Raw genomic sequence first — 25,382 nt, forward strand, 5'->3', positions numbered from 1 at the left:
CGTCTACCGAGAGCCGTGTTATCCATTAAACGCGAAACAGTATCAACACGGTATTCTGGGTTTAAACCTTTAAGAAATCAATTTCTTGCACTTTCTTTAGGTTTAAGGGTTTTCGAACTCTTCTGAAATTGATTTGTGCTGGTGATTATGAAAATGAATTCGGTCATGTCTTTCTTTCTTCGATATACATAGTATAGACTTTTCCACCTGATTTAGTAAAAAATATTTTATTACTATAAAAATATTTACGTTCATTGCAAGAGACACAGGAGCTAAATAAAAAATTATTTCTTCTTATAATTATCTTGTTAAACTGAAACTGATACACTCATGTCTTTAAATCTTTTTTATACGACTCCTGCTTTAAATTGTGCGTACCGATCTTTATCATGAATTCATAAAATCCGCAGTCTATTTATTACAGACAACGGATCTTGATGTAAAATAAACATTTTCTATCTGAATTGTAAGAAACTGGAGTGAAATAGAAACTTATATTCTTCGAATGTGTATACTATTTTAAATCACAACTACCTATTTTTGTCATAAATGCATAAAATCCGCTGTGTAGTAATATATAATTGTTCACTTCGTTATTATAATTATTAGTAAAATGGCAAAGAATGTCAGAATTTCTCGCAGCGAGGCGGAAGTAGCGGAACAACTATTTTTCAAAGGGGATGGAAGTAGATGACGATGTACCATTGATATCCAAGAGTGTTCAGTCATTTTTTCGAGGACAATCCGAAGTTGGGGAAAGCAGGCTGTAAACTGTCGACTTGGGAAATGGAAAATCGCACAGTGGGGTTATCTCGGGTCGGCAGTTGAGTAATGGCTCGGGTCAAGGTCCGCAGATGAGTGATAGGGAAGGGATGAGGTCATACTTTATCGAAGGCAGTGTCTGGAATATTTCCCCCGAAATTGATAGCTGAGGCATGCAATATTCTAAGAAAGAGGTTTAAAGTCGAAAACACTAATTTTAACGAATGACGTATCATCCGGTGCAATTTAAAAAATTATGTTAAATTAACTCAACTACACATGAAACGTACCTGTATGTTTATTTCATACGACAAACAACGTATGCAATAAAATGGACTGTATGCTCTGTTTCTATTTGTTTTCGCGTGTTTAACGAAGCACGACTACTCCCGACTCCGGACCGACAGCGATTCGATCCTGTATGGATGTACAGTCGGTTGCAAAACCCTTTGAAGACAAACAATTTCTTTAAAATTGGACCAAATGTCATGACCTTTTTTTAGACGTTAATTTACTAGGTGACGTGTAAAAAATTTTTTTGAAATAGCGGATCGGAATTTTTTAATGTTTTATCTGTGAATATAATGTATGTAACAAGACCAATGAAGGATTTTGCTTTCCACCCTTTAAAGCGTTTTGGAGAGCCAGCTTCAAGTGCTCGGGGTTGGTAGCAGTTCTCGGAGGTCTTCCCCAGATGTCTACGTGCAGGCAGTGCGGAATGGTTGCGTTTGACGGGGTCTACCTGCGTTGGCTACCTGGGTACGTGACAATAATTTTCTTGACATAATAGTGTGCGACGAAACATTTGGATTATGCGAGACTGAACGGATAGCCTGGAATCCGCGAAGACCTCAACACAGGCCTGCAGACAATCCCAATGCGCCGTTGTGTTCGTGATTGCCAATTAACGGCGAGGGAAAGGAAATGTGGATCTCGAGAAGGGACAGAGAGGGATCGAAACTCTGGTAGGAGATCGGATCAGTTACTACATAGTCTAACTAAGCAAACGACGCGCGACGGCAGACGTCTAAATTATGGATCTGCGGGATCTTGTGTGCACCGGTAGCAACCGGTAATCCCATAACTCCGGGAATACGCATTGAAAAGCGTCTTCTGCATGGAGACCGGCCTAGCTGATACACCGGTCTCGCTGAAAAGCGTGGCGGGCGGGCAAAGGTGAGGGGGCAGAGAAGTAGCTCTTGCTTCTTTCACCCGAGGGAATTGTGGTTAACCGTACGGAATCGGTAGTGTCGTGGAAAAGAGGGTTGTTATAAGCGGCCTACACCACGCCCGGCTTGGCCCGCGAACTGGGGCGGTGTCACCGTCGTGGAATCGATATTTCTTCGCTCTTACTGAATTTTATTCGCCAGGGAAACAGGATAACGTCTAAACGCCCCATCCCGCGTGACTCTTCGATAATCAGCCGATCATTGGATACCACTTTCCTACCCTTTGCTGGCCAGATGAAAAGATGGATAGCGGAACGTTGCCGCGGTAAAATGGGAGCCTCGCACTATCTGCCCGAGCCCATCTCTTACATAATCCATTTAATACTCTCTGCGACTGAAAGATAGCACCGGTAATATTTCCACGTTTTAGTTAATTCGATTTCCTAAACGTTTACTGGGAAGCAAACCGAACGACATCGAACTTATCGGTATGTGAAAACTTTGCTAGTGAAATGTTACTCGTATAGTGTGCGTGTACAAGTGATATTAGCAATTTTAGCAATTTTAGCAAAACTAATTAATGGAACGTGAGCATTCGGATGATAGGACAGTTACCTAGCTGCAGTACTAGATTAAACATTCATTGATTTGGATAATCGAGGTTCTACCGAATCGCGAATTAAATTCAAATAAAACCTGAAACGTTGTTCCACGTGCGCTTCCAGAAGTTCGCGACTAGGTATGACAATGACGACGAAAATGCCCGAAGCCAATAACCAATCAGGTCCATGTTCATTTGTCTAGCCATCTTTCACAGTGTATGAATGCTAGTCGGCTAGACCGACTGCTAGACAAGACTCTCTTATTAGACTTGATCGCTTTGCAAACTCCGCCGCGGGTGTGTTTGACCTCGCTGGGGTCTTATTCCAGTCGCCGAATTGTTCACAGTTCCGCAAACTGTGCTCCACCGTCTGAACGCTCGAGGACCGAGCCTGCTGCTGCATTTATTACGCGGGGAACGCTAGAGTAACATGTCCAACTGTACACCGGGTTTCATTCCGCTTCGCTGGCCGTTTATAGACGTTTGCTCCGCAGAGCGGTCGGGACGAGATGTGTCCGATCACGTATGACGCTACTCCGCAACCGTGTTACACACGGGGTCCTTATTCTACGTCGTTGGTCAACCATGAGTTGCTCACAACTTAGCTACTACATATAACCACGCAATGCATAAATTCTGCCCCATCGTGTACAATGCTTACGCTATTTCCCCAATTCCCTGTTATCCGCTTCCACCTGTTCGACGGTCACGAACCAAGAGAGCAATTTAATCCGGTCATCATAATTGTTAAAAGACGAAATTTCAAAGTTGCGATGGAAAAGTTCAACCCTTTGCACTCGGAGCTGTTTTAACTAAAAAATTAAACATTTCTTCCAACCTAGAATAATTTTGTTCGCAATATTTAAAGAACATATTTAATAATGTAAACAACATTTTGAATAATGGTAGAGCGATTTTCAGTGGTGATTCTAAGGGTTAATGCATTTAATTAATAAGTCATGAAAAATTATCCTGAATTATTTTGGCTACCAGTAATCGTTAACCCTTTGCCCTACGATTTATTGTACGGTTTCAGTGATCAGAACTTTTTTGTAGATCGTAATTTCCTAAAAAACGAGAAAATTGATACAAATTCTATGTCTATATGTTCTCGAATAGCTATACAGGATGAGTCATCTATCGTTGCCACCTCAAATATCTTTGTTGTTTTTAAAGATACGTCAAATGTCTAAAGGACAAAGTTAAATTGTTGTTTTTATGTGTTTTTTTAGAGATATCAAGCACACCTTCATTTTTGAATGGAACCGCCTTTTTTTAAGCATGTACAATGATAGTCCCTTTCATGATGAATTCAGTGGCTATAATTACTCAAGGTCATTCAAGGTCATTGCAGATGTTTTTAAAAAAGGGTGGTTCCATAAAAAAAAATGAATTTGAGGTTGATATCTCTCTAAAAAAAAGATATAAAAACATAAATTGTTTTGGTATCGTATGAGCCCCCCATTTAACCATTCAACTTTGTCCTTCAGACATTTGACGTATCTTTAAAAACAACAAAGATATTTGAGGAGGCAACGTTAGGTGACTCACCCTGTATTTACATTAACAAAACCAAAATAGAGTTTTATTTCGGTTTAAAGGAAATTATTAACCTACGTTTGTATCAGAATCTTCATCACGAGTCGGACACGATATTGTAAGGCAAGGGATTAAATCAGGATATTTTTTAGACATTATCAATGACCAGAATTTTATGTCGGATGACCATTAGTTCCCTTACACCCTGTACCATCTCCAAAAAATTTCCTTCGGAGAGATCACTCGAGCATTGCAGTAGCAGAAAAATGAAAAATCGCTGGGCAATATTTCAGAGCAGACAGGGACACGCTGGAAAACACCGGCAAGATTATCTTCTTATCGTGGAACAGCGAAAGAGTTGCGGAGAGCGTGGAAGGGGAGGAATCGCCAGCGGAAGTTGAGGACTGTTTCGGACGAATCGTTTTTTGCTTCAAGGATTTGGTTGTTTTAATCGACCGGGTTGGGCTCCCTCGTGGATATAATGGAGTTGTGAACGTCATCTGGAAACGGAAGCCGGACGGTAGTACGTAGACGTATCGGATTCCCTCTTCTCGACCCCTGTGTATCCAGTGTGTATCATTCGTCACGCTGCAGAAGTATCATTCGTTCTCGAGGGAGCCTCGGCACGGTGACGTCACCGAATAAATCCAAAATCAATTTCTACGGCAACGAACTCGAGCCGATGTGACGCTACGGTACGCTCGCTATCCGTGGGAACAGTCTCGACGTCCTCGGGACCTGACCAACGCCTCGCTGTCCGAGGGGCATGCAACAATTTTTCATCCGTTATCGTCGACGCCCCGTGACAACGAGCGACATCCAGTCGGATATCGCGTACGTTCATGCTCTCGAAAAATCCGTATAGAGATTGGTAAAGCTTTAAGTAAAGCGTGGATGTAAACAATAACATTAGGAACGAAGGAAGGAGAAAATTAACTATAGAATGCACTTTTCATCAATTATGTCTTATATTAGGTTGTTGCATATGAATTGTCCGATTTTTAGCAGTGGCGTTAAACAAACGCAATTTTGAACCCAATGTATTCTATCTACGAGTTTCAAGTTTGTGGTCATTCACGTTTTTCAGTTACAACATTGTTATCTTGATTTTGCAGTTCTTTTTACCATCAACGACTAGGAGATGAATTAATCACCACATTTTGACCGAGAATCACATAACGCTATCGTCAATAAGTTATTTTTCCAGATACATAAGTCGCGTTGGTTGACGTTGAAATAAATTTTATTTAAAAAAGTACAATTATACATCTAAATTAAAATTGAACATAGGACATTAACACTAAACGTACCGAGCTATAAAAGTAACAGACACGTGGTTACCTTATAAAAATGACAAGAATTAATTAATTTAGACTTTGTGCGGTTCTTACTATAATATGTGCTTTAATAAAGATATTTATTAAATCATTTCTTATGAAAGCATCTTTATAATTTCATTAATTGTGAAATAAAAAAGTCTGGAACCGGTCATGGTACGTTCAGTGTTAGGGATTAACTTTGTACCTCAAAGTTTTATATGTATAATAAATCTATAGTTTGTAATAGCATTTCTCGATCGAAACTAAAATCGGACATTTCATATGCAGCAACCTAATAACTTTATCGCTGGGCGTATGCCTGGCTGTTCCGCGTCATTCCGGTTGGGGGTGATCAAGCTCTCGACGAGTTCCGGCCTAAAATCGAGTCGGCGACCCCCTAAACATTCGGTGAAAGCCCGGGCGACTCGATTTGCCGGGATACGCGTCGTCCCAAGTCGTCTTCCAGTCAGATGCGTCGTCTTATTTCATGTTGTACCTCGTCCACTCCCCGGAAGAGCGTACCGCATCGGTGGCTGCAGCGTATCCGGGCGGAAATCGTTGCTCCCATGTCCGTGCCGCGTCGTATTTCCCGAGGGCCATGTCGATGAGGGAGAAACTGCATCCGGCGAACATGCTGGCGCAATCTTGGCCCTGGTGGCCCGCTTTATGAGCCGAGCCGTACGTATGATGCTCCTCCGGCTCGGACGAGAACAGCCGCTTCAAAGGGAACCTGTTAGGGCCAATGGGAAAGGGCACTGAAACGTTTCGCGTGTCGCTAGCCCACGAGGATACTTCCAGACGACTCGCGGACGAAAGGCCTCAAAACAGGATCGAACATCCAGCATTACACCCGGATCTCGGCTATTATCGTTCCCGGCTACTCTCATGCAACGACTGCCAGCCAGTTTCTTTTTACTCCCGGTACGCTTAGGGGCGATCCCCATTGTGACGGCTTCGGAAATGAATTTCCTGATACCTTGGAACTTTTCTTTTCAATCAAGAAAGTTCGAAAGGATTGTCGAAAAATGTTGGGGCCCAACAGCTTTCTTGGAATGAAGTAGTTGTTGTTAGACGAGAATGAATAAATGGTAGACGAAAAGGAGTCAACGGAAAATCACAAGACTTCAAAGGGTTATGTACACTTGTGAAAGTTCGAAAGTATTGTCGAAAAATGTTGGGACCCAGCAGCTCTCTTGGAACGAAGTACATAGTTGTCGTTAGACGAAAATGAATAAACGGTAAACGAAAAAGAGTCAACAGAAAATCGCAAGAGCTTAAGTTAGAAGTTAAGAGGTTATGTACACTTGTAATTTTTGGAAAAATTGAATTTCAAAACTGCTTTTTCCGAAAGTAAATGATTTCTCCTAAAAAGGAATTGAAATGATCACTTTTCCCAGCCGTCACACTGGTTTCGCCTTTAACGAAATTCGTTTCTGTCATCTCCGGTTACTTTCTTCGTCGAGATGAGATTATTCTGAAATCCTATTGATTCCCGATCGAAGCCCACCCTAAAATTCAACCGAAAAGACGGGGACAAGGACAAGGGACCCTTCGCCGCGACTGGAATCATTTTTTGCTGGTTCAGAGTCTTACGAGAAGGATATCCTCATCATCTCCTCGACCAGAGTGTTCCCTTTCGGCATCAGACGCTGGGAGGCCTCGCAGAGTGCTCGCAGCACGCACGCCCTGCCGTCGAAGTTCATCCTGGAAGAACGCACGAAATTAGGGTAGCGGATCTTCTGGAAAATTGGATATTAGGGGACGCTCTTAAGCGGAAGAAGAACTGTTGTTCGATTGCCATTTGCTCGTTCGGTGGAAGCGCTCCGTAAGATACAATTTTCTTTAGTTTGATTTATGATGATTTGATATGTTTCTATCTTTATCAGCGACGCGTTTTAACCCATTAATGTCTCACAAGTTTGTTTTCATTTAATAAATTAAGGATAATTATGTCTCAGAATTTTTCATTGCGTACAGAGTGAGTCACCTAACGCTCAAAAAGCTCTTCAAAATGTTTCGGATAAAAATTTCTTCGTACATGTTTCTCGATAATTACAAGTTACCAGTGCTTTCTGAAACAAAAAGATTTCATGTGACACTTCCACCTACGAAACAATGCTTTAAAATCTCATGTATACAAAAGCTTGAATAATTCTATAACAAACAGAGTATCGCATAAAAATTCCTCTTTGACTCCGCGTAAGAATTTTTGCATGTTAAAGGACCGGTTGTCAGCTTCTAACAAATTAATGATAATAATTCGTGTCACAAGGCATCGTTGCCGGTGCTCGTTGGTACACGGTAAACGCAGCGATACGGAAGAGGTTTCACGTGAAATAACCAAGGAGGGCGTATTAATGTATCCTTTTGCCGTCGAACAGGCGTCTCGTTAGATGTGAAAGGGGCGGCACGGTGTATTCTTATCTGGCCGACCTTTCTTCCAGGAAGATTAAAGTCTTCTTTGAGGGAACGTTTCAAAAATTCGTTTCGCCTCTCCAATAATTTCACCCTTGATTTGAGTGGCCGCGCAGAAGCCTGCCTGCCGGCTGCGATCGATTCTTTTAAAGTCTTGTCCGTCAGACGGGCGAAACGACGAGCGTCACAGGATCGACGTTAAAGCGCAATGTATGAATGACAGGTTCCTCTGTTATCCCATTGGCGGGAGGACCCACGAGATTAGCATCAACTGTTCACTGCTGTTATTCACGGAGTTTCCGATATGGCGGAGCAACGGAAAAGGGAGCGAATCTCTAATACTCGTGACGTTTGTCTGCTTAAAATGAGTCCAAACACGATATCATTCGGAGGGTTCCTGTTTGCTCAATTCACGATTTAGTGGAACCTCGATTATCCGAATTCACCGATCTATAACACCTTCGCCTTCCATGGTCATTCAGTGCCACTCTAAGTGTAGCTTAGCACGACCGGCTTGAGAAGATTTGTGACCACCGTAAAATGTCTCCACCCCGTCATAAAGTTAAATTTTAAAAAATATTTTCTACGAGCTATAGTTTGGGACATTAACCCTTGTGTAGTCAACCGGGTTCCCGGATACCCACTTATTGTATTTCTTTCAACAATTTATTAATGTTCCTCTAAAAAATATTACAAAATTTCTCTGAATGTCCATTCTTTACTCGCTAATATTAGATTGGCAAGAAAATAATTTCGGTATTTTAAGGTGAAGTAAAATCGAATTTCTTTATTCAGACAATGGACTTTAATCAATAAAATATTTTCTCATTTGTTCTTTTTGGCAAAAGATCATCGAACAAACGGGAAAATATCTTATTCATTAAAGTTTGTTGCTTGAATAAAAAAATTAGGCTCTATTTCACCTTAAAATACCGAAATTATTTTCTTGCCAACCCAATATATTAATTTATAGTCTTACAATGAGAATTTGTGCAAACATATTAAGTACAGAAAGGTTTTAAATAATCTATACAGTTTGATTGACTCCATAAGGGTTAATTCCGCCCGAGACTTCAAGTGGGACACCCTGTGTATATGTATAGTATACGCAACATCGTTATTTTAGGTTTCTATTCAATCGTTCGGCAGTGAACGTGTCAGAAGGCTGACAGCGAAGTACCAATTTAATCCAACAACAACAGTGAAATATCGCAGAACATGAATATGCCAAACCGCTATTGAAGTACATAATGTTTACTTCGATAGGGACGAGAGAGCAGGAGGAGCATCTACACGATCCCATGTAATAAGGTCGCGTTCTACGATCACCAATCCGGCTAAATGTCCGCCATTAATTCAGAGGAACTGTTTGAAAGGGTGGATGGAGGTTCGCGGGAGTGGATCCGAAGAAACTGAATGGAATTAATGCCACGCTAAGCTTGGCCCGACGATCCCGCATGTCCGTGTTCTCTCCGAATCGCTTTATCTTGCGTATCATGGTTTCCGTTGATCGTGTCGCGCAAGTCTATCGATTCCGAGCGGCCAAAGTTTGCCCACGAATCCTCATGCGAATTCGCGTTGTTGCAGCCCGTCCGAGCACACCTAAACGGCCGCAAACAGGGATTCTGTCGAGCTCCAAGCATGATTCACTTGTACCATTTTGACCGAAATTCGAAGTAAATCGATCTTTTGAGATCCAATAGTGAAAATGATGTTACGAGAAATCCACATTTAGAGAGGTAGTGTTCTTCGAGGGAGCAAAGAAATCGATTTTCTTCATTCAGTTTTTTAAGTTTGTAATGGGACTGTAACAAACCGGAACTTTTCAATTATTCATAGTTTTAAAATTCGAAGTAACTCGATCGATTACTTGTTTTGAGATCCAGTAGTGAAAATGATGTTTCGAGAAATCCACATTTAGAGAGGTACTCTTCTTTGAAGATGCAAAGAAATCCACTTTCTTCATTCAGTTTTCTTAATTTGTAATAAGACTGTAACAAACCGAAACTTTTCATTTATTCATAATATCAAAATTCGAAGTAAGTCGACCGAATACTTCTTTTGAGGTCCAGTAGCTGTTTCGAGAAACACACATTTAAAAAGGTACTCTTCTTCGAGGAGCAAAGAAATCGACTTTCTTCATTCAGGTTACTTAATTTGTAAAGAGACTGTAAAATACAGGAATCTCTAACTTATTCATTATCCAAGGGACAACCATAAGAATCTCAATCGAAGGCCAGGCGTCCATAACGCGTGTCTGGTGTGATAGCTGGTCCGCGAGCGGCAACAAGTGTAAAAATTTGGCGAAACGTTGGTTCTCCGCGCGACTCCGGTGTCTGGCGGAGTTATGGTTTCTTTGAATAAATAAACAAGCGGAGGGCATGCGAACAAATGGCGCGGCATCCACCACCGACCAGAAATTGATTCTAGACGCTGGTGGAGGTGTATAGCGTTACGGTGGTTTGCCGAGGGGTGGTTCGCGCCGGTGTTGGAGCTGCTTAAGGGCAGCATGAATCAGAAGGTGGCGCATGGCGCCTCAACTAGCGCGGAACGTTGCCGTAGCAGCGAGCTGGACGGGGGATGGGTGGATTCTGAACGAGCCTGGCAGACCATTTATCTGTTTCTAGGAGCAGCAACCGTGGGGGGAAATGATTTCCACTATCCCTCCCCCCTTGCGAGCACGCTTTGCCCATAACCAGATTTATATCCACCGTCGCGTGAGGGGCTTGATTATTTTCTTAGGGTACCTGTCATTGTCCGAAAACAAATTGGATACATGCAAATGTCGCGTAGAATCTTTTCGGACAAAATTATACATTCAAGGATGAGTCTGCTTAGGAAAATTAATTAGGACGTTTTTAGAACAACAGAATCGCTTTCTAATCACTTTTACTATGTTCACGATCTAAGTAAAAATGCGGAAATGTCCCTTTCATAGACCTCCTCAAAATAAAAATTTTTTTACAGATAGTTATTCGAATCTTTGGAATCTTTATGAAAAATAAAATTTTTATACATCAATTGCAATCCACAGGAGCTAAGTAAACATTTATTTTGCTTATTAATAATTTTGATATCGTGAAAATAGTATATCGACACTGTTAAACTCTTTTAATCTCTTTATTGCGTTGAATTGCACCTACTCATGTTTTGTCATAAATGCATAAAATCCGCACTCTAGTTATAAGTTTCTCTTCACGTTTATTAATTATTAACTCTTAGATGCTTGATTAAATCTTAAAATGCCCGAGAACAAAGAGTAATATTTACGAGTTTGCTGTCGTTTTACTGCGACTAAATTCTTAACGAAGCTAAGTGAACTCGAATCCTACGCTTCGTTCTTATCAACGCCCTCGTAGAGTGTCGAAGCTGCAACGTAAACGCGGCCTAACCATGTGGCACGGTTGTGTTACTCTCTATTCCGTGAACTGTCTATTGCCAGAAGCTAACTACGTATAGACAGGTTACATCGACGGAGGAGTCAATATTTTCTGTTTGTCGCCAGCAGTGTTCGATGCACTTAGATGTCCATCGACTCGGATCCCATCAACGTCCGCGATCCAACGACAGCGACGTTTTATCGAAACGCGGCATCAAAATACATCATCGCGGATGACACGGAAAAAACTGAGACGGTTCGACAGCTATCCATAAATGTGGCCGCGATCGTTCGATCACGATCGCGACTACTAAAGCCGCACGTTACATTTTATTACACGGCGTGCCTCTCGTTCCGGCCGCACTTCGCGAGAATTTATTCGTCGCTACGATTTTGAAATACGGGTTAATGGACTCGGCCGTCGAGCGTAAATGGAATCCCACCTGAACACGTTCGAACGAGAAACGAACTCTACATACAATACTATCCCTTAACTTGTTACGCTCTGTCACGGAATTCTACGTGTTTGACTATGCTTCAATTCGGTTCTGTTCCTCGCTTGTTCCACGCCGAGAATCTTCAATCGGGATTGATCAAGCGTTTCAACATTGCAGAGTAAAAGTAACTTCCGAGTGTTGGCTGATAAAAATGACGAAATTGAATTCGTTTTGACATTTCGCAATCTTATAATACGTCCTCGAATAAATATATTAAAATAGATGATTCTTGCTCTGTTTCTTTCGTAATTTGAAACAGTAAGAGCATTAGACAAATTTTATTGGTTTGGAACGAAAGTTCGTAACGTTTGTAAATTAAAATTGAAAGCTAAAATTCAGATATTTATTCATAGATTTATTCAATAACGTATTTTTTATTCTGTTCTATTACTTTCTGCCATTTTCGAGGTAACTTCTCGTGTTATTGATTAAACATATGAATAAATACCTTAATTTTATCTTCGATTCTTAATTTGAAAACGCTACGAACTTTCTCTGAATACTATTATATTATTCTAAATCTATTAAACATATCAAGGAAGAAAATAATTTTCTAGTTCACTCCAGTCTGTTGCAATTCAGATATAAAATTTTCATTTTGCATAAAGATCCGCTGTCTAGTTATCAGGATCACAGATGTGCGAGTACTGCGATTTTATATTTCACGTTTCCTTTTTTAAAACAATAGATAACTGTTTATTTCAATCTGCGGGGAAAAATACCGGTTTGTATTTACAACGAGAACGATACTTACGCGTTCATGACAGTTTCCAGCTTGCTGTAAAGGTCCCTGCGATGTCTCCTCTGCAGATAATAATAATCGGGTTTGTAGTATTTCCTTTTGCCTGGCTTGAAGTGATACTTGTCGTAGCTGCTCCATCCCGGATAGGCGACAGCGTTTTTGTCGAGCTGGTTGCTCCCGTAGCTGCCGTACTTATTAGCAGGTTTCATTTGATCCTTCTTGAGCTGCAAAAACGGCTCGAGGATCGGCTTGCTCTCATTCGGCAAATCGTACGAGATACCCCAGTTCACCCCCTCCGTGAAAATATCGTCCGGCGTCAGTGTGTGCATGGTCATGCAGAGCGCAACCTGCGAATAATGATCAGCGAGAGTGTCCGACAATTGCTATTGTCAACAATTTCTATAAATTGCGCACCGCTTCGCAAACACCAGTGTTTTCGGTGCAACTCTCGCGCGGGGTAATCGTTTCTGTTATTACAATATTGTCGCGTCGAATTACACGGGACTACGTTTTAACTCTGCGTGCACGATTAACGCGGACACTATACGTTACCCGAAACATACACGACGATGGGCCCGTTCAATTTTTAACTTGCGCTTTTGTTACGGTTTTGACTCGAGAATCAAATTTTTATTTCTCGCGATAAAACTTTCTGCGTGTACAAATTTTCTCGTGCCTCGTGATTCAGGTTCGAGTAACTCGTTCCGTGAATCATTCTCCATTCCGATCAACTATGCATCGACTTATATCAAGATCGCTCGGCGATCTCGACGTGAATCACGGGGACACGCATCGACGGTAATAATTTACAATTTGTACGTCGCGCGCGAAGTACCGCGCACAACGGAAGCTCATGAATGTTAGATCGTAACAATTCATGTCCGATTCAACGTTTCATATTGAATCGTGTTTCGCGCGTGAAATATTAAAGATCCGATAAACTGATACGCGATCCGGAAGGCTTGTCACGTTCGAAAAAAACGCTGGGAACTGCGGCGACAGACAGTAGACGAAATTTTTCTGCAAGGACACTATTTACCAGAAAGTTCGATGGATTTCATGAAGATTTATTAGTAAACCTGGAACTTCACTACTATGTCCTTATCGTGGGACGATTTGTGTCGTGAAACTTCGAGGCTTTCGTTGGTGATTATACAGGGTGTGGCCGGACGGGTGGTACAATCGGGCAGGGGATGATTCTACGTAAAAATAAACTTAATAAACCTAAATAAACTTTAATGATGCATCGGGTTCGCGTGCTTCACTATACGCAGGAAGTAGAATCGGTTGATCATGGTCAGACGATTTCTATCAATGCACGTGTATTCGCTGCATTTTCAAACTCGCTTTTCTGGAAAACGAAGCGTGAAATGATAAAATGTTATTGCTTTTTTTCGACTTATTTTTACATGTAGTATCATCCCCTCCCTGGTTGTACCACCCGTCCGGCCACAACCAGTAGAATTGTCATTTGCTTGGTGGAGATTAGTAACCAAGATGTACCACTGACTTACAATTTATTTACTTACAATTAGTGCATTCTCAGTTGCTTTATTGTGTATTCTTTGACTGTCTCGTCGGAGCCATATGCTGGTTCAAGGGGGTTTGGCTCTGTATATCCAAAAACCTAATTCTCCCACAAAATATAACCCACAGCGATACATTTCTGTCGCTCGATCTAAAATTCTTAAAAGTTACGAGGCTAACACAAAAGTTACGGTGGAGAAAGAGACACCATGAAATGTCGGCTAGTCCACGACCAACAAACACTAACAATCCTCCAAAATAAAAATTGTCAGCACTAATTACAAAAGAGCCGAGCAGGAACTTATTCCTCTCTTTAATAGATTTATTAAATTGTAAGAAACGTATCGACACTAAAATTCTTGTAACCTTTCTACTGTTTGAAATAACACCAATTCATTTTTGCCATAAATGCACAAAATCCGTAGTCAAGTTATAACCATTCGTTACTTGTATTCTAAAATCAGTTTACATTTTTGACCGACAACTGCAGATAGTGTTCTCAGAGAAATTTCATGGAGTGTATGGTGGCGAGGTCATTCTACTTACGGAGAAAGTCGAACCCTCTGGAAAGACAACGTAACGCCTCCTCCGCGACAGTGATTTTCCATCAGGGCCGGCTCGCAGATCGCTCGTAAGGATGCACAATATTAAAACGAGGAGCCAGCAACCTGCGTACCGATTCATGGTTGTTCTGAAAAGAAAGGTGAAAAGTTACCATCCCCTCGAGGAAAATTCAAAAGGCTCCTCGAAGGAGGTGACCTGGATCGCTTGTGCCGCGCGCAGCCCAGCCCAGCCCATCCCATTCCATTCCATCCTATCCTATCTCATCCCATCGCAGCCCAGCCCATCGCGTCCCTGCGGAACTTTATTAACATTCAAAAGCTAGAAAAAGAAGTCTCTCGAGCAAACATGCCAAGAGACAAGAGAGGACGAGAGATGTAGAGGAACAGAGAAAGAGAGGATGAGAGAGAGAGAGAGAGAGCCACGACACCGTCAAATCAAGCGGAGATCCGCGTTCGCGTTTCTCAAACTTTCCCGTTACATAAATAACGGAAATGCTTTGTTCCACGCAGCCTCGAGATAGCCGAGAGCTGGTAGTCGGCTGCGGGGCAAATCTCAGCGGACGCGGTCTGTCTCCCACCGATCCGCGACATTCTAATTACCGCGAGACGAATAATCGAGCAATTACCAAGTCGCTGCGAAGTTATTCCTCCCGTCGTCGTTTAACGAGAATCAGATGAACTGGCCCCGTTCCGGGCCGAGCCGACCAAACGAACATGTTTCCTCGCTGCCCTGACCAGAGAGTGGTCTTTCTTCGAACGGACATCTCATTAATCCAAGCTCGAAGCTACGCTATGACCGGGGAACGAGCAATTTCCTCGACAGTCGGCACGAGGCGCGGAATTGTTTTATTTGTCCCAGCGCGAGCTCGGAGAAACTTCGACCCGACCTCGGCCCGAGCCGATGCCGCGCCGAGTTGTAAAGAAATTAGTTAACTCTCTGCGAATAAGTCTCGTCATAATCCGCGGAGGAGTTGTTCGACGAGTTCAATTGGACGATGGACACCGCGATTGCACTGGAACCTTCTTAGGGGAAACAACCCTTCGAAACGTCTTGACTGACCGAGATCAAGTTCCCACAGCCGCTGTTGCGTCGCAACGGTTTGAAGTTTCTTGAAATAGAGTCTGTTCTTCGGCAGGGAAGACTCCATTCTTCAAACTTGTAAGGAATTCAGTCTTTAAAAAAATTTGTTGATGATTTTAGGGTTTTTCGAATGTGAAAAAATTTGGAGAAGAGAAAATATTGCACACGAATTGGAAACTTCACAGGAAAGAATGGCCAGCATTAGGTGGAAGTAGAAGGTTCACGCCTTGAAATGAGCCCAGACAGAATCCAAAGATCCAATTTAGCGATCCTCTAATTTTGTGGACGAGTGTAGAAACAATTCTCGCCGAACAAATATCGTGTATTACTATCCTGACACACCGAAGCTTATCCAATCCTGCTAACCACGACGAATACGGCACTCCTCATACACCATAACCCATGGTAAATAATAATCAACGTTGAACGAACGCAGTCGCGAAAGAAACGACAAGGTAGTGTGGCTCTGCTCGTGACGGAAAAGGATGAGCGGAAAAAGGGGCCATCCCATTTGCAATAAATAAATAAAATCGACGCGATATATCCTCGGCATGAAGGAGAGTGGATGCTGCCGCGCAATTGCGCCGCTAGATTGCATAGTTGGTGAACGACCCGCGATTTCTCGGGCCGGCATATCGGCGAGGCGAGCCACGTACGCGCGACTTTCCAAGGAATCGTCGCTAATTCGTCTCCGGAATCGTTACGATCCGTCTTTGGATCACCGGAGAACTTGCCGGTCGACGATATCGGCGTTTTCGTCGGCTGTCTTTTCGCTCATCTGCCGCGTGAGCAGGGAAATTGCGCGTTCCAGTGTAATTGCGCGTCGATTCGTCCTTCAGACCGTCTCGTTTCCCCCGTGGGACACGGCTCGTCACTCGTTTCGCTTCTATTCTTCCGCGTTCAATCCTCTTCTTCATCTTCTTTTCCCGTCTACGTACTCTTCTATCTTCATTTCGTATTCTTTCGGTTTCATCCCCTCTTCTTTTTAATCCTTTAAGTGCGCATTTTGATGAGGAACTTTCTTCCTTGGCAGCTCGAGTCAACCTCTCTCCTTTTCTCTCTCTCTCTCTCTCTCTCTCTTTCGTGCTTAACACAGTAGAATAAGGGAAATCTAGATAGCTCGAAAGATTCGCGTCTTAAAGAAGTCCCAACCAGAACATTTCCGCCGGCTGTATTTTATAATTGAACTGGGCCGAGTTTAACGAACAAAGTTCCCCTCTCGAGTTTTACTACGTTCCCATGGAGTCTTCCGGTTGATTCTCCTGTCGCCGACCGTAGCCGTGGAATCCCGCTGAAAAATGCTTTATAAAGGTTATCATCCTAAACGTCGCATCAAATACTGGGGGCAAGAAGTTTTGAAGTGATATCTCGAGACTGAGCAGCGGATTTGTGTGCCGAAAGCTGGATGAAATTAATATTTTCATTTGTGAAGTAAATTATTATGTATCATAATCAAATGATTCTAATAACGTATTTATTCCAAAGAAATTTTTGTTTGTTAGTTAACACTTTGGGTACCATGTCCATTATAAGTATGTGACCGATATAATTCGTTTTCCAATCTTGAAAATCAATTTTTAAATAGTTTTGCAATATGTTGGTAATGTCACGCACTACATATGTAGTGTGTGACGTCAATGCCTAAACATGGAACTACGGGAGCGTCAACGGTGGGGATGGGCATAGCGAACGAGGGCCCCGTTCAGTGCCGCCAGAATCGACCAAAACCTCTCCTCCTTTTCCCTTTCCACTATTCCATTCCAGCGCCATGAGCATACTTCAACATCCCAGACTACGACTGTAGACCAGAGTAGGGCAGTAATCAACTAATATTTTTAAAACTGACTAATAATTTTTTAGAATGTTAGTCATAGCAAAATAGTCATCAGTCAAAACTTTTTGATTAGTTAGTGATAACTAATTAATAATATTAATGTATGTTAATCGCACAATAGTGACTGATGACTCAAGATTGATGACTGATCATCAACTGCTAATTCACTAATAAGCAATAGCTAACGATTACTTAGAGCTGTGACTAAATGACTCACTAGACTTCTGATTTTATGCATTTATAACAAAAATTGGTATGTACAATTTAAAGCAGTAGACATATTTAAAAAATTTAAGAACATCAACGTATTAATTCCAGTTTAATAAAATAATTAAAAGAAGAAAGAAATTTTTATTTAGCTTCTGTGTCTTGGAATCGATGCAGACATTTTTTATTTTGCATGAACATCCGCAGTCTAGTTATCACTAACTAACCAAAAAGTTTTGACTAATGACTATTTTGCTATGACTAACATTCAAAAAGACTATTAGTCATTTTTAAATATTAGTTGATTATTGTCCAACTCTGCCGTAGTCTGTTACGTATCAGTATGGTCACGAGAGAGGGGGTAAAATACAATATATCCCCCTCGATTTCACCGATCTGGCGGCACTGGCCCCGCTTGACCTTGTGCCGCCCCACGAGAGTTCTGGTGAGGACAATATCACCTATCGCGTTTTACAATCGATGTTGCCGAACTTTTTGATCACAGCTGGTACGTTAATAATAAATTATATATCGACTACACTCTGTCTCATCTCGAACTAGGCTACCTTCCTCATTCTTCTTTGATTATCCTCCTGCTGCGCTCCCCGTCGACGGCTCGAGGAATTCCAGCTTTGTCGTCGCAAAAAGGATATTGTCGAATTCCTTCAGGAAGCTCGCGTCGACGCTTTCCGTCTTGTCGGGCCGAGCGTCGATTTTTCCAACGTTCGAGTGTCTCCCGTTCTAGTGATTACCTCGCGCGAAAGAATTGCATTCGAACGACTCGAAGCGCAGGCGCACGCGGATCGTTCGAGTTTTGTCACATGACAAATCGTGAATGTTCGACCAGTTTTGTTAACAAATCCGTCTATTTGTCCATTACGTAGGTACGCTTTATTATTCTTCCTCTCCCCGCTTCCATTTCGTCTGTTGAAACCGTTCCGCGATCGTGGTCCAGGCGTTTTTAGAAAATTGAAAGGAACGATGCAGTTGTTCATTGCCGGCCACTGGTATTTTACTCGAAATCGGCGAAGTGAAAATTGCGAGCGGGAAAATCGCTGATTCCATTGTTGCCGTGCAGCGGATAGCCATTTGTTTACTAAAAGCTCCATTCGAGTAGACCGATGTTCAGTCGGACGCGGAAATCATGATCAGCCGCTATTTACGCGGTTGGATTTCACGCAATATTTTTTTGTCGAGCTCGTTGATCGATCACGCGAATAAGACGGCAATTTATCTCTCGCATAGAGTACAGACTTGATCTAAGAAAACGGAAACCGTGGGGTCTACGAAAAATTAATATCTCCTCCACTGCTACTAGGCCAATTACAAAACTTCTTTATTTTTCATTATTTTTTTATGGGACTTTCACCAACTTATTTGTTTCATTTTTCTGATTAAAATGGCACTAAACACGATATAATTTCAACTGTATTTAGTGGTTTAATTTTGACCTGGGCGGCTATTGCTTTGAGAGTTGATGTCGTAGAATCGGTAACGATAATTTAAATCAGGCATGTCAAACACGCGATCCGTCGACAAGTAATTTGCGGCCCGACCAAACACTTCGGAAATGTTGTGATTTCACATTTCTACAATTCACATTACAATTTTGCCGATCGATTTCCGCGAACCACTATTTTCAACGTTAAAAGAAAGTAAAACTGCGGAAAGGTCAAGAGGAACAGTCCAGAATGTACAATCAATTTCAAAAATAATTACAATTCAACAAATTCATCTAAATTTTGAAAATTTGATTACTGATAAACATGCCGAGTTTCATCAAAATAAAAATGAAATAGTTTTATTCGCATAAAGTAAACTTGAAGAGAAAACAACTTTTGTACGGATGTTGTGTTTTGTAAGTGTAACAGCAATGTTAATAAAAAAGATGTGTTTCCTTTTTATTTCGAGGCTGCTTTTTTCTATTGCGGTCCTCGAATTAGAAGTGGTAAAAGAGTTTGACATGCCTGATTTAAATAAATGAAATTCATCCAGAGATATAGGATGAGTAAATTTGAAAAGCTGTTCGAGAAAAGAGAAGTGGAGGATCGGTCCCAGAGGAGGATCGGGGGATGGGGAAGAAAAAAGCGGAAATAATAGAAGTTAGCTAACAAATTAGGTATGGCGGTGGACGAAGACGACGTTGTATGTACAGCGAAAGAGAAGCGCCGGCATAGAAATAATTAACGGAGATAGTGAGATGGAGAGAGGCGAAAACGGATAGCTGAGGAAACGAGGACGGAAGACGGGAAAAGAGATGGGGTTGTCTCTCGACGAAAGGATTAAAAAGGAACACGACGGCGAAATTACATAGGACAGGGAATTATGTAAATTGATATAGAAATTATGTAAAGGGACAAACGTTCGAAGCGCCGGAGTTCTCGAAACGAAGCGGAAGTTCCCGTTCGCGGAACCGGGTCGGGGATGTCGGGAGGGAAAACGGGAGCCCGCCGAAACAGCAATATCGACGGAGTTCGATAACTTAAACAACGGAATCCAATCGCATGTGCTGTGATTTAAATTTGGACGAGGAGCGTGGCGAACGTCAAATCGAATGAAATTCCAGTCTGATCGAATCAGAACAACGCTCCCGTTTCCCTGGGAATCTCCTCGGAATCTATTAGACGAGTCAACACAAACGATTGAAATTTCTCAACTGCTTTCCACCCTCGTTCTCGTTCGCTCGCTGGTTCATTCGTTCGTTCACGATGTAACATCCGCGCCCGGAAACACCGGGAACGCGATTCGCCGACTACCGAAAAATATTTTACAGGCCGGGAGCTGAAAACGTACAAATATTGACTGTATATTGTACATTAACGTCTCCTGACGCTGCTGCTTTGCGCAGCGGACTCCTCGCAGCGCGACGTGACGTTCGTAACGTGTTTTGCCGGATAAGCGTGCGCAATCAATCTCGACAACATTCTTAATCCTTTGCACTCGCAGCTATTTTAACTCGAAAATTAAACAGTTCTTCCGACCCAGAATAATTCCGTTCTAAGGGTGTCTCAGCTGAAGAGGCCACCTAAATATCTCCTTTATTTTTAGTGGCACAAAAAAGATATTTATGGCATAATTTAAATGGTATCGAAGGAGGAATATCATAGAACAACAATTTTTATTTGTCCGGTTATTTTTTCATAGTTTTTTTCAAGGTCATCGTTATTTTTCAAGAAGTATTTTGAAAAAATACATTTGAATATGCTTAAGTCATTAACAAGATGGAATAAAAAAAAGTTTTCCCGATGAAAAATAACGATAACCTTGAAAAAACTATGAAAAAATGACCGGACAAAAGAAAATTGTTCTTCTATGATATTCCTCCTTCGATACCATTTAAATTATGCCATAAATATTTTGTTGTGCCATTAAAAATAAAGGAGATATTTAGGTGGCCTCCTTCAGCTGAGACACCCTGTATATTATTTTTTTCATTTCATGAATATGAATACTTAAATGTGTAGTAATTGATTAGCTACCACCACATTTAATAACGTGAACAATATTTTGAATAACGGTACAACAATTTTTGATGCCGAGTCTGAGCCACCACTTTAGTGCTAAGGGTTAATATTCATGTTTTTGCCATTCTTGCCAAAAATGCTAATACGTACTTGTATGATTGGCTGTGTTTATGAAAGGAGAGCTTTTCAATCGGGGAGCCCGGATTTCATTTCTGTTGTCGGAGCAGATGATAAAACGTCTCGTCGACCGCAAAATTATCTCCGTTCCGAGCGGACATTTCGGCCGGGCACGCAAGGGCCGCGTTTATTGCGTCGCCCAGAGACATTTCGCGCCGCTCGTTTCTCTTTCCCGCGCTTTTTTGACGGATCGCCCCGACGATTTCCGAAATTGTTTCGGCCCTTGAAATATGGTCGTGGCCTGGCGAAACGATCGATACGGCCGCCGCGTTCGCACCGGAGTCACGTCTCCGGTAACCCAGCCGGGAACCGGAAGCGATGCTCGTCCAAGCTCTCATTATCAAAGATGCGTATGTGAAATTACTATAAAATTAGCCGCGACTAATTTTCCCTATAACCTGGCGGGAGGGATGGAAAGATGTCATGCTTTCTGACAAGAAGTATCTAAGCTAGATGGACGGAACGGATTTAAGTATAGCGGATTTAAGTATAGTAAATCTGTCCTATACGATAAATATGTCCTTTCGATGATGAAAGGCCCGATCATTTTGTCTTTCACCCGAGAAAACAAATCTGCGTGGCGAGTATCTCGGAGCAGGGAAGACAGAGTTTATCGGTGGCGCGGAGAAGATCGATTCTCCCGGTGGAAGTATCTTGTAATTCAGCTCGGTAAACTCTTTAGGAAACAGGAAATTGTTAGTCCGTCGTGGAAGAGTGGGCGGAGGAAATGTGATCGATAGGTGATGCCGATACTGGAAAACACGGCGGACTTGGAACAGGCCGGCAGTCGCCTTTTGTCATAAACGATGGCGGCAACGTGATCACACTTATCGGAGAGGAAAGCGTGTGCAGTAGTATCTACTTAATTGTCGAGCAGTTCTAGTGACTTTGTGGGGATAAAATTTTCACCGTTACGGGAGAGACCTTTGCGACAGTTACGGAGATGATGTAACGTGCTTCCTTTGGTCCTCCCTTTCTTTCATTCTCTTCTGTCTCGTTCTCCCGTTCGACGTGCGATGCCCGATCGTTAAAGGCCACCCGAAGAAATATGATATTGCGATCATTCCGTCGTTCATTCGTCGGATTCAATTTACGCGGCGGGAAGAGCGCGAAATTGATAACGACGCCGCGCCGGTTGATTGCATTCGCGATGCAAATTCTTCGAGATGGAGGTCGATACAGCGTCACCTTGTCGTTCGAAACGACTTGCTGCCATCGCCCACGAGACTTTCGACTTCCGGTTACTTTTAACGAGCGCTCGAACTCGACACGGAATCTTTGACCATCGTCCGAACTTCGCTCGGAAATTAATGACGCTAGCTCGCAGACGTCGGAGACCAGGCCGAAAAGATTTCCTCGATTTTTACAAGTCAACTTTCGCTTTCTCGTTTTTCCAGTTTACCGCTGGAGATCACGTTATTGGAACCGTCTCTACAAATAGACGACTTCACCAAATTCCCATCGGATACCATCTTAGTTCTAGTTTGTCAGCGGTTGGTTAAAATTATTAGCTAGTACATATATTAAGTTAAGGAAAAGATTAACGATCTGAAGCAAGTTGAATGAAAAATATGCAAAATAAAATTGCTATGTAACAATTTGTACAGAAGCGTTCATGGTTCAAGAGTTAAGGGATGAATTTCGTTTATTGCGAAAAAAATATAAAATATTTATTGGAAGATGTCCGTCTAATTTTGAATGAACTTTCTCCTATATTACGTAGTCAATGAATCCTTCTAACATTAAAACAAAAATCAAGTCTTTTGTTCCAATCTTAAAAAAGTTACTTTTTAAATGATAGAATTATAGAATAATCACTTTCCTATAAAATACGCTAATTTATTGCTATCGTGTGATGATCCTAACACGAACTCTGTGTGAGAAACAATAAAAGTTAAATCAAGAAAGAGAGCCTGTGTTTGGTAGCAAGTTAATTTTACTGGAAAATCATTTTGTCTGTCTATCATGGCGGCAGTCATTCGCAAACGGTTAATTGCAATCATAAAATAAGCAAAGGCAGCGTGATTGAATGGCAATAAGTGTACTCACCGACGAAGCTGGCAGTTTCTCGAAGTCTCCTCGACGAATGACAGCTGGTCTCGGTGTCGAACGACCGTTATTATTGCAGTTTCAACGTGGACCGGGCCATTGTTGGGTTCATTAACATCTCCCACGTTCCTCGGTTTATTTGACGAACGGTTAGCAGAGCTGATGGTCGAGCCGGGTGTCGCGCGAGCACGCTAATCACCTCGACCGCTATCGTTCACGTTTGCGGCCCACCATAAGCACTCTTGATCGCGAGACTGGAAATTGCACGTGAAAAAAACGGCCAGAGTCGCCTTTGCTATTGCGAAGAATCGGTTCTCAGTAAAGGTGGGCGGGAATAAAAAATGAGGCTGATTGTAAGACGGGTTCTCGAAAATGTTGGATTCTTGAATACGTCAGGATTCTCGAGAATGATCTCAAAAATTAACCGGAAACTCGACCTACAGTCAGCGAAACGTCCATAGCTCCACGTGTAATTTCTTCGTAATTTGAATTCAGTTTTAAAAAACGATCTAAACATCCCCGTTACAATTTCTTCGTAATTTGACTTGAGTTTTGAGAATCCTGGAAAGCCCGACTCTCCTGGACCTGATGCCTTCCCGGGTCAGGGCAGTCCTGACCGTCCAGTACCCGAGGTTCCCGGGCTCCCGTACACCTCCGGTAATCGGTCATCGATAAAAATTCGAGGGATAAATTGATTGACGCGACTTGATGCGTCATTTGCTTAATTCTACAGAGTCGTACTAATGACGGGACCAAGCGTAGGTTAATTACCGTGCACGGTCTAGCGTGACAATATTGAACGTTCCGATTGAGAGGACCGGTCGATTGGAGATTGCCAGGCTGCACTGTCGCTTGTCGGGCCGGGGGCGCTCGTCCGACTTCGTAATTTGTATCGAAAAAGTTAAGAGGGGCTTGGATCCTCGTATCGCGGACCTGTCGATACGAACACCTCGGAGCCGTACGCTACGGAAAATTGGGTCGTGTCGTTCGGGAGCAGCCCGTCGGGACTCGTTCGCCAACTTTCGCGAAAACAATGAAAGAGTTTAAAACGCGGGGGTGGGAAATGGGAAAGGGCGCGCGCGGGCGGCGGGATTCGAGAGAAATTAGCGTCCGCACGATGACGATACCTCGGAAACCACCGACAGCATGGTTGCCAGGAATTTTGGAGTCGATAAGCCTCGTGTCTGCGGGCTTTTAGACCGTAAACTTCGCCAGCTCTCAGTTGCCGATTAATTTGTGAATAAACATTTTCACCTTGCTGGGGTCCCCGATGAGAACCGAGGAGAGGTAAATCTCTATGATGTACGCAACGTACACCTCTGTTGATTCGGTTGCCGCATTTTAGGCGGCGTTTTAATTGTTAATAACTAGAAAACGAAGCCGAAATTGCGATTTTTTAAATTTCGTCTTACATTGTCACGTAGAGTCACCCATTAAATTTTCTCCCACCTATAGTCGAACACCCTGTATAGCGCATAGTTATCAGTAGACTGCGGATCTTTATGCAAAATAAAACTTTCTACCTGAATTGCAACGAGCTGGGGTAAAATAAATATTTAATTTCTTGTTGAACATGTTTAATAGGTTGGAAATAATATAGCAGCATATTTAAATTCTTCAAATCTTTTTACTGTCGGAAATTATACTTATCCATTTCTATCATAAATGCGTAAAATCCGTAGCCTAATTATCAGCAAAACTTCCCTAATGAAAAAAAAAACAGTACGCATCTTTCTTGGAACATAAAAATTATTTCAGAGAATAGAGAACATTTGAAACAAAACAGAACACTTCATCATATTCATTTGCCTACATATCACCAATCGTTAACTTGCTTTCCGACTCTAGTGTAGAATCGCTATCGCTCGTTTGCTGATTTCGGAAACACCCTATAAACGAAGACAGTACAGTATCCCGTAATCACCCAGCAAACCCGTGGTCCTCGAAAGTTTCCCGGCGCATGCATCAAACTTCGCGTGATTAGACGTTCGTACGTTTCGCCGCGTTTCCACAATAGCTGTCTCATGTTACAGATAAATGTTTAAACGGTGTCTATA

At 42.2% G+C, this 25,382-nt stretch overlaps 1 protein-coding gene across 2 annotated transcripts; it reads right to left on the reverse strand.

Moving 5' to 3' along the window:
* Positions 1 to 128: 128 nt before the first annotated feature.
* LOC143210178 (uncharacterized) lies at positions 129 to 23,886 on the reverse strand. Of its 2 annotated transcripts, none has more exons than XM_076426767.1 (5): positions 23,326 to 23,886; positions 14,497 to 14,641; positions 12,436 to 12,770; positions 6,984 to 7,094; positions 129 to 6,120 (listed from the first exon to the last, which is right to left on the reverse strand). In XM_076426767.1, the coding sequence occupies exons 2-5, from the start codon at positions 14,632 to 14,634 to the stop codon at positions 5,871 to 5,873; spliced, it is 834 nt and encodes a 277-aa protein (XP_076282882.1). In that variant the 5' UTR covers positions 14,635 to 14,641; positions 23,326 to 23,886; the 3' UTR covers positions 129 to 5,870. The 2 variants fall into 2 exon arrangements, with proteins under 2 accessions (XP_076282882.1, XP_076282883.1); XM_076426768.1 differs by lacking the exon at positions 23,326 to 23,886 and adding an exon at positions 15,140 to 15,290.
* Positions 23,887 to 25,382: the final 1,496 nt, after the last annotated feature.

The sequence above is a fragment of the Lasioglossum baleicum genome, chromosome 7, assembly GCF_051020765.1.
Source record: "Lasioglossum baleicum chromosome 7, iyLasBale1, whole genome shotgun sequence".
Lineage (NCBI taxonomy): Eukaryota > Metazoa > Arthropoda > Insecta > Hymenoptera > Halictidae > Lasioglossum > Lasioglossum baleicum.

What these genes read in the sequence shown, in the direction of transcription:
- LOC143210178 (XM_076426767.1), bottom strand. Translation starts at nt 14,634, where the DNA reads ATGAATCGGTACGCAGGTTGCTGGCTCCTCGTTTTAATATTGTGCATC. An exon ending in CAGAGGGTTCGACTTTCTCC is followed by an intron (nt 12,771 to 14,496) that starts GTAAGTAGAATG and finishes CATTATTCGCAG; the next exon opens with GTTGCGCTCTGCATGACCAT. An exon ending in ATGATGAGGATATCCTTCTC is followed by an intron (nt 6,121 to 6,983) that starts GTAAGACTCTGA and finishes TGGCCCTAACAG; the next exon opens with GTTCCCTTTGAAGCGGCTGT.